The following is an 8,860-nucleotide window of genomic DNA, read 5'->3' as shown; positions in this document are numbered from 1 at the left end:
AAGTGTGTCAGAAGGCAACACCCACCGCTCAGGCTCCACTGGACTGTTTTGGATTGCTAGCTATTGGGGGGGGGGGACGTGCAGATCTGTCCTCACAGAGGAGGGAGAGCTTGTACCTGAATAAAACTTGGTCTTAAAGGTGCCACTGGACTGCTTTGGGCCGGGGAGGGGGGGCTCTGCAACTTACCTGGCTACTTCTTGCTCTGACTGGGGGCTGCTGGGAGCAGGGGGTGGGGCTTGTTGCATGTGCCCGCCCCCCTGGGCTCTTTACTGCCGGAGCTCCGCTCCTGTGCGCTCCTGCAGGAAATGACCCCTGCTCCAAATGATGGTGAATGAAGCTTAACTGTACTTTGATGTATAGTTAGCAAACCACGGTTCGAACACATGGACACATGAAGCTGCCTCATACAGAATTGGACCCTTGGTCCATCAGGGTCAGTATTATCTATTCAGACTGGCAGCAGCTCTTCAGGGTCTCAGACTTACTGGAGATGCTGGGGATAGAACCTGAGACCTTCCGCATGCCAAACACATGCTCTGCCACTGAGTCACCATAATGCTGGTATGTTGTCTGAATCGACAAGCTATAGTTATGGCCATCGCTCTGCCCTGGAAATCACTGTGCTGATTTTTAAAAAGTAGCGTTGTTCATAGGGAAGACCAAAGCGAGCTGCTTGAAATCGTGGCTGGCTGAGCAAATGGAAGATGAAAGCAGGATTAATCTAATGTTGTTTGCAGGCACAAATTGTCACAACACGGGGCAGGCGCCTAGCTTCTGAGAATGGAAAAGCACTGCCGCTTAAGGGAAATCAGTATTGGGTACTTAAGGCCTCTGCTTTGCCGCATCTTTCCATAGGGGAGGGACACTATTTTCTCTGGTTTTGCCACCAGCCCTGTGAAAAAGAAAGTTGTAGCAGGCAGGATGTCTAGAGCATTTTGCGGAAGAACTGAACATTCCACCCCCCCCCACACCCCCGTGTGTTTCCTTTTGCCACCACAACCCATTATAATGTTATTATTTTCATGGTGAGTTGTTTTTACCGGTTTTAATTTTAAAACGCCTTTGGAGCTTTTGTGGCTGAAAAGTGGTCTGTCATTATAACAAAAAGATTCCTTGTATCATTATTTTTTTAGTCTGGTTGCTTTTTATTTGTTTTGTTTTTTTGTTTGTTATTTCGTTTATTTTTTTTTAGCTCAGTTGCTTTTTAGTTCAGTTGCTTTCCTCACAATTCAACACCTGTGGAGAACCAGTGAAAACTGTGCCTGTTCTTTCCTTCTCTGAAGTTATAGAACCCAGAGAACGTTCTCATTCTGTTCTCCGTTCCTTGTGTATTTTAATTGTCAAGCTATTGTCTCTTAATAATGATTTAAAACTGTTGTTCCTTCCTTCCCAGTGGTGAATGGAAAGTGTTTTCCGGCAACGAGTTGGGAGCTCTTTTAGGCTGGTGGATCTTCACTTGCTGGAAAAACCAGAATCCGGACCCTGGTGCCATTAAAGATATATACATGCTGTCGAGCACCGTCTCATCCAAAATCTTAAGAGCAATTGCACTTAAAGAAGGTTTTCACTTTGAAGTAAGCCGTTGAGACATGGGACGGGCTGGTGGCATCTTCTGACCTCCTGTACATCAGTGTAACACACGCTGACACGGAATAATTGTTTTTACATAGGAAACGCTGACAGGATTCAAATGGATGGGAAATCGAGCTAAGCAGCTTGGAGACCAAGGAAAATCAGTTTTGTTTGCCTTTGAAGAAGCCATTGGTAATAAGTAGAGCCTATCCTTATTAGCCAGTAAATAAGGATGTGTTGGCACGATGGCAGATTGGCACACATAAAGAAGTTATGAAAAGTTACCTAGCTTCATTCACTTTCAGTTTCAAAATGTTACGAAATACCAAATTTAAAAGCTAAATATGGAAATGAAATAAGTATAATAATTATACCTTATCAGCTTTTTATTGTTTTGATGTTGGTAAGTGCTTCTGGCTTTCATTGGTATTTACTGACCTGATTTACTGATCTGGGAGAACCGGGTTTGATTCCCCACTCCTCCATTTGCAGCTGCTGGATGACCTGGGGCAAGCCATAGTTCTGTCAGAGCTGTCCTTGAAAGGGCAGTTCTTGAAAGAGCTCTCTCAGCCCCACCTACCTCACAGGGTTTCTGTTGTGGTGAGGGGAGGGGAAAGAGGTTTGTAAGCCACTCTTCTTCTTCTTTACCTTTGTTTTAGTTTAGTTTCTACATAACTATTAATTTTTAATTAATTTCAACATGTAATTTTTAGTGCAGCCATAAAACTATTGCCTACGTTCAGCTTGCTTCTCATGTATGCCCTTAGGTGTGCTCAGTTGACCAATGCAGTTGTGTGCTCACAAGAGGACTGATAGTAGGGAGAGTATCAGTGGCAGGCAACTGTTGCACTAAGAACTAACAACTGTAGAATGGGGGGAGGCAGTGGATGAATAGGTTGTCTGTAAATTGTACATGAATAGTTCTGTTTTTATGCTGTTTATATATTGTGTTGGAAGCCGGCCTGAGCCTGCTTCGTGGGGAGGCAGTGAATTCCATGTGGCAGTGAATTCCAAGTGTTAATCACTCTTTGGGTGAAGAAGTTCTTCCTTTTATCCGTTCTAACCCGACCGCTCAGCAATTTCATGGAGAACTCGTGGGCACTCCATGAAATTGCTGAGCTGTTGGGTTAGAACGGATAAAAGGAAGTACTTCTTCACCCAAAGAGTGATTAACACTTGGAATTCACTGCTGCAGGAAGTGGTGGCGGCTACAAGCATGGATGGCTTCAAAAGGGAATTAGATAAGCATATGGAGCAGTGGTCCATCAGTGGCTATTAGCCACAAGGTATAGATAGGGACTCTGGGGCAAGTGATGCTCTGTCATCTTGGTGCTTGGGGGGGTCAACAGTGGGAGGGCTTCTAATGTCCTGGCCCCACTGGTGGACCTCCTGATGGCACCTGGTATTTCTGGCCACTGTGTGATACAGAGTGTTGGGCTGGATGGGCCTTTGGCCTGATCCAACATTGGCTTCTCTTATGTTCTTATAAATTTGATAATAAATAAATAAATAAGACATTTGCAATTTTGATAACCTGCCACAGACGTTTGCTAGAACTGTGTTAAAGCTATTTCTCTCTCTCTAACTCTGTCTCCAGGATACATGTGCAGTCCTGTAGTCCTGGATAAAGATGGTGTGAGCGCCGCGGTCATAACGGCAGAGATGGCTACTTTGCTGGCAACCAAGAACATGTCTCTGTCTCAGCAGCTGAAAGCCATCTACAATGAGTGAGGTTTTCAATTTCCTTATAGACTTAACGATGTGTGTTCTACATACAGGAAATACTGAGTTCGCAGATGACCGTGCTATCTTTACAGGTATGGATGCCACACTACAAAAGCGTCGTATTTTATCTGTTACGATCAGAAGACCATCAAAGAGCTGTTTGAAAAGCTTAGAAATTATGATGGGAAAGAAACTTACCCAAAGACTTGTGGGAGATTTTCCGTTTCCGGAGTACGAGATCTCACTACTGGCTATGACAGTAACCAGTCCAATAAAAAGGCTGTAAGTTACCTTCCTGGGTTTTGTTCTGTTCCTCTGAAACCTGTTGCTTGCTTGATGCCTGACACACCTGTGAAAGTTTGAGGGCGATTTTTTAACATGGTACGTGGGGAGGGGCACTTGCCCGTCATGCAGAAAGTCCCAGGTTCAATCCCTGGCATCCCCAGGTAAAAGGATCAGGCAGCAGGTGATGTGAAAGACCTCTGCCTGAGACCCTGGAGAGCCGCTGCCAGTCTCAGTGGAGCGATGGTCTGATTCAGTGTTCATATGGACACAGTGGCTTTAAACACAGCTCGATAGTGAGATACGATTTGGGAGGAAATTCCACCTCCTAAAATCTCCCCCTCCCTGATTCTCTAAATCTTCAAAAGCTTCACCAGGTTGCCCGCCAACACACACACACCATTTCCCCTGTTGGTGTCAGACTCCTGGATAAATCAGTTCCCAACAACATTCGCTCTGGAGAATGATAAGTTTATTGAGACATTGATAGGATCCAGCCTGTACACGGGCTGTGTTAGAACTAAGGTTAGAACTAAGGGTTCAAGCAAGGGCCCTTTCAGTGCCACACCCCCCAACATGTAAAACAAAGGCAAGCATGGAAAGATGAGACTCAAGGACACCGAAGGTTCTAAGGGGTGATAAGGTGTCTGGCACATCAAAGCAACCTAGGAAGCGAAAGTATTTTGCCTCTACATTTTCCCCCTCCCCAGTTGCTATGGCAAAGGAACCGTAAAATGAACAGCGAGTTTAACAGTTGGACACATGAAGCTGCCTTATACTGAATCAGACCATCAAGTTCATCAAGGTCAGTGTTGTCTATTCATACTGGTAGTGGCTCCCCAGGATCTAGGGCAGAGACGCACGTCGCCCACTGCCTGGTCATTTTAACCGGAGATGCCAGGGATTGAACCCGAGGGCCTTCTACTCAGCCACTTCACCACCCCCATTGCTCCGAGCTTCCAGTTGGTGCTGTGTCAGTGGAGATCAATTTATTCACTTCCATTTATTTGTAGGTACTCCTAGAGCAAGTTGCTGGGTATCATCTTTTTGTAGAGGGGCATCCTTCCTTGCATCACAAGTAGTCGTTGTTGTTGTTTATTGATTAACAGTTACTTTAAAACAGCTGGGTTTAATTAACTCTGCGCTGAAAGATGGTATTGATTGTAATGTGTAAAGTATTTTCTGATTTCTTGGTATAGAGACTGGCTTGGAGCAAGCAGTGTTGGAGCCAGGGGGAGTAAGTGTCCACATTCCAGGCAAAATAATTCAACCCACGTTGGTGTCCTGTGGGTGCCCCCGGCAAGGGCTCTTTTTGGGTGGTCTAGTGCCCGCAGTGCAACCTGTGCAGCTGTCTACTTTTGCATAGATTCCAGGAGAGAAGGGCCTTATGGAGGGATGCATGTCGAGTCTGTGTTAGGGCACCCTGGTACCCAGTCATACAGAGTTGTCTGTCCATCACAAACCCCCCCCCCTCCATGACACGTGGCTCCTTGATTTCTCTGCTACCTCAGATCCTCTTGAGGGCAGGCTTGGGAAAGGGTTATGCCTTTCTTTATTCACACTTCCCCCCCCCCCCCCCCCCCCCCTCTCCAGTTTCAAAAACAACGTGCTTCTGTGACTTGCCCTTAAACGTCCTTGCATCTAGAATGCGCCAGTCTTAAGTCGGGAAATTCTAACGGCATCCCCTTCTCTTGACTCCCAGGTGCTCCCCACCAGTAAAAGCAGCCAAATGATAACATTCACCTTCAGTAACGGGGGTGTGGCTACCATGAGGACCAGCGGAACCGAACCCAAAGTCAAATATTATGCAGAGCTCTGTGCCCCACCTGGAAACAGGTACGGTTTCGGAATTGCAAATGTCTATTCAAAGCTTCGACTCCGCCTCTGTAGAGTCTCTCATGGAGTCGCTGTATGTGAAATTTTTCAGGGCTGAGTTGTGTTTAGGAGAAGACTGTTTAATGGGTAGGGCTTGGGGTCAAAGGGCCAATGAAATCCCTTCTAAATTATAGAAAATATATCTGTATTCAGAAGTGCATTCCATTGTACTCCAAACCTGAAATAACCCAGATGTTGCTGTAGATCTTCTGGGTTGTGTGGCCGTGGTCTCGGCATTGTAGAACCTGCCGTTTCGCCAGTTACTGCCAGTCACAGTCGCTGGCGAAATGTCAGGTTCTACAATGCCGAGACCACGGCCACACAACCCGGAAAATCTGCAGCAATTAATGAACTCCGGCCGCGAAAGCCTTCGACGGCAACCCAGCTGTGTTCTCATAATTTTTATTACCGCTCACAGTCTCGCTCTGCCCATTCGCATGGAGTAGCAACAAATGCACCCCTTAGCCACCGTTCAGCGGCAGTTTAAAATATGATAAGGACTAGCTAGCCTGCTTTGAGTGGAGCGGTTTAGTAAGTAACATTGACAAGCTTGGATGTAAATTCCACACTCAGTTAGGAAGCTCACTGGGAGATCTCGGACAAGTAATTTAATCTCAGTCTCATGTATTTCACAGAGCTGTTTCAAAGATAAGGTAGCCTGCCCTAAGCTGCTTGGGGAAAGGGTAGGATGTTGTTGTTGTTGTTCAGTCGCAACAGTCAAGTCTGACTCTTTGTGACCCCATGGATCACATCACGCCAGGCCTTCCTGTCTTCCGTCGAGCTCCGGAGTTTGCTCAATTTCACATTTGTTGCATCGGATACAATGCGATTATTAAATGAATTTAAATCTACGTTTTAGGATGCTGTGAACATTATGCAGTAAAATGAAGCTTAGTGGCTGGGAAGTTATGCAATGGGCTAGTTGAAAAGAGGCAAACACATAAGTACCTAAAGCTTTTTCCCCAAGTACATCTCCAAGTAAGGTTGGCATGGATCAGGCTTCTCTTATGTTCTTATGACTACTTTTTTCAGTGGATAGGGATGACTGAACTGATCTGTTAATTGTTTGAAGTGATTCTTGTGCCAGAGTGGGCTAAATCAGCTACCGACCAAACTTCCAAATCCAGATGGTAGAATTATACAGTTAAGAATCCAATCAAGAGAGGTGTGTGCGCATGTCCTTTCACATGCTGAGCTTGCTTTGTTGGGAGTTTTGATGCAGCAGTTCCCGTTTCCCAAGAGAGACTTAAAACCGGACGGTAGCTTTGTCTCTTTGGCCGAGAGGACTATTCTACCGAATATGACTTAACTTAAACCAAATAAGGGCCAATGGACCCCAGTCTAGTACTGAGGTGATCCTAGAACTGAAATGTATCTCAAGGTCATTGTGTCCCATGACCCCTGCCTTTATTTAAGGCATGATACATTGGAATCCCCCCCCCCCAAATTTACTTTGAGGAAAAGTGCATGCCACTCTTGTCTCCTGAGACATCAGCCTAGGCACCTGGGTAAGCGAAAGGTGATCTATAGTCCTTAGCAGGGCTTTTTTTGTAGAAAAAGCCCAGCAGGAACTGATTAGCATAATAGGCCACACCCAACAGCAGGAACTCATTAGCATATTAGGCCACACCCCTGACAGCATAGCTCATTGGCATATTAGGCCACACCCCCATGCTACCAGAAGTGTGGTCATCCAGCCACACCCACCTTTTGCTTCTTATTCTGTTGACCTTGTTTGTTGTCAAAACCCAGGGCTTTTTTGTAGCAGGAACTCCTTTGCATGTTAGGCCACACACCCCTAATGTAGCCAGTCCTAATGGGTTTTTGCTGTTGGGTGTGGCCTAGTATGCTAATGAGTTCCTGCTGGCCGTGGCCAATTCAGGAGCCAGCCGGAACTCCGTTCCTGTGCGTTCCTGCCCAAAAATAGCCCTGGTCCTTAGTAATTACATTTATGTGGCAATCGTACTTTGTGCCTCAGAACTCTCTACTTTTTACTTTTCTAACTTTCTACCCGCTTTCTTTTTTTTAACTTTATTAAGATTTAAAACTGCAATACAGTAGATATTCACAAAAAAATCCATAGTATAAATATATCATTCGTTCCAATCATCATTTATTTAAAATATCCATTACAAATGTAATACAGTGTAATTTGGTTGTGTCAGGGGCCACGGTGTCTCAGAGGTTAACATGGTGAGCTGCAGACTGGAACGATGGTAGCTCGGCAGTTCAAGACCCAAGTGTGCCGCATGACGGAGTGAACTCCCGTCTCTGGCCCCAGCTCCTGCCAGCCTAGCAGTTCGAAAGCAAGAAATTGCAAGTAGATAAATAGGTACCACTTCGGTGGGAAGGTAACAGCATTCCGTGCACCTCGGCATTTAGTCATGCCGGCCACATGACCACGGAAATGTCTTCGGACAGCGCTGGCTCTTCGGCTTTGAAACGGAGATGAGCACCGCAACTCTAGAGTTGGATTCAACTGGCTTTCAAGCAGGGGAAACCTTTGCCTTTAAATTTGGTTGTATTTTACTTTCTATCAACTTTCTACCTTAGAGAATATGCAGGAGTTTTAAATGTGAACATTTGTTCTTTCAGACTCTTGGTAGAATTAATCTTTAATATAACTCTGTTATTTGTTTATTTTATTTCGCACATTTTTATGCCACCTTTCTACACGATCAGGGGTCATAAGGCAGTGAACATGAAAACATCAAAACGCTTGAACAATTAAAGCAGCATTTAAAATTATAAAATAATTTGATAAAAACACATAAACACGTTTGGCAGATTTAGGAAATCAAATCCATAGTGGTTCTTTAATACGTTCTAAAAGTTTCGCAGATTGAAAACCTGGTAGCAGAGGTTGTGTTACAGCATGTCTTATTTTGGTCTCATTTATTTTAGTGACGTTGAAAAGCTGAAGAAAGAACTGGATGACTTGGTCGGTGCCATTGAGAAATATTTCTTTGAGCCAGAGAAGAACAAACTGCAACCCAAGCCGGAGTGACCGCGGTCGTCTTTGTTTAAGTCTCTGTTCGTCAAAATGTTTGCGATGGTTCATTACAGAGAATGCGTAAGGCAGCTCTTTTATTAAAGAACCAAGATTTTACAAACTAGGCCTTGAAAAATGCATCTTTTGTTTTATTTGGTGACGGAAAAAATAGGGCGACACCAAGCAACACACCTGCAAACCAAATAAGGAAAAGAGATGCTAAGTGACCGCTTTATTATTATGCGTTCTTTCAAACTTAATTGCGATGGAAAGGATCAGCACAAAGTCAACTCTGTAGGGCTGCCAAGTGGGGGCGGGAGCATGCCTGGCATCCTTCCGTCACTTCCGCATGACGTGCGTGCGGCCAGCGTTAAACTTGGCAACCCTACAACTCTGATCCCCCGATGAAGCTC

At 45.1% G+C, this 8,860-nt stretch overlaps 1 protein-coding gene across 1 annotated transcript in view; it reads left to right on the top strand.

Annotated features, from left to right (window-relative positions):
• Positions 1-8,572, top strand: part of PGM2 (phosphoglucomutase 2) — a 33,968-nt gene extending 25,396 nt beyond the window's left edge. Inside the window, exons 9-14 of the mRNA XM_015418265.1 lie at positions 1,395-1,575; positions 1,672-1,765; positions 3,171-3,300; positions 3,391-3,580; positions 5,283-5,416; positions 8,360-8,572. Of these exons, the coding sequence (XP_015273751.1) occupies positions 1,395-1,575; positions 1,672-1,765; positions 3,171-3,300; positions 3,391-3,580; positions 5,283-5,416; positions 8,360-8,462 (832 nt within the window). The 3' untranslated portion in view covers positions 8,463-8,572. The remainder of the gene's footprint in view (positions 1-1,394; positions 1,576-1,671; positions 1,766-3,170; positions 3,301-3,390; positions 3,581-5,282; positions 5,417-8,359) is intronic.
• Positions 8,573-8,860: the final 288 nt, after the last annotated feature.

Source organism: Gekko japonicus, unplaced genomic scaffold (assembly GCF_001447785.1).
Source record: "Gekko japonicus isolate JY-2015 unplaced genomic scaffold, Gekko_japonicus_V1.1 scaffold55, whole genome shotgun sequence".
Taxonomy (NCBI): domain Eukaryota; kingdom Metazoa; phylum Chordata; class Lepidosauria; order Squamata; family Gekkonidae; genus Gekko; species Gekko japonicus.
This window is presented reverse-complemented; position numbering and strand designations above follow the sequence as displayed.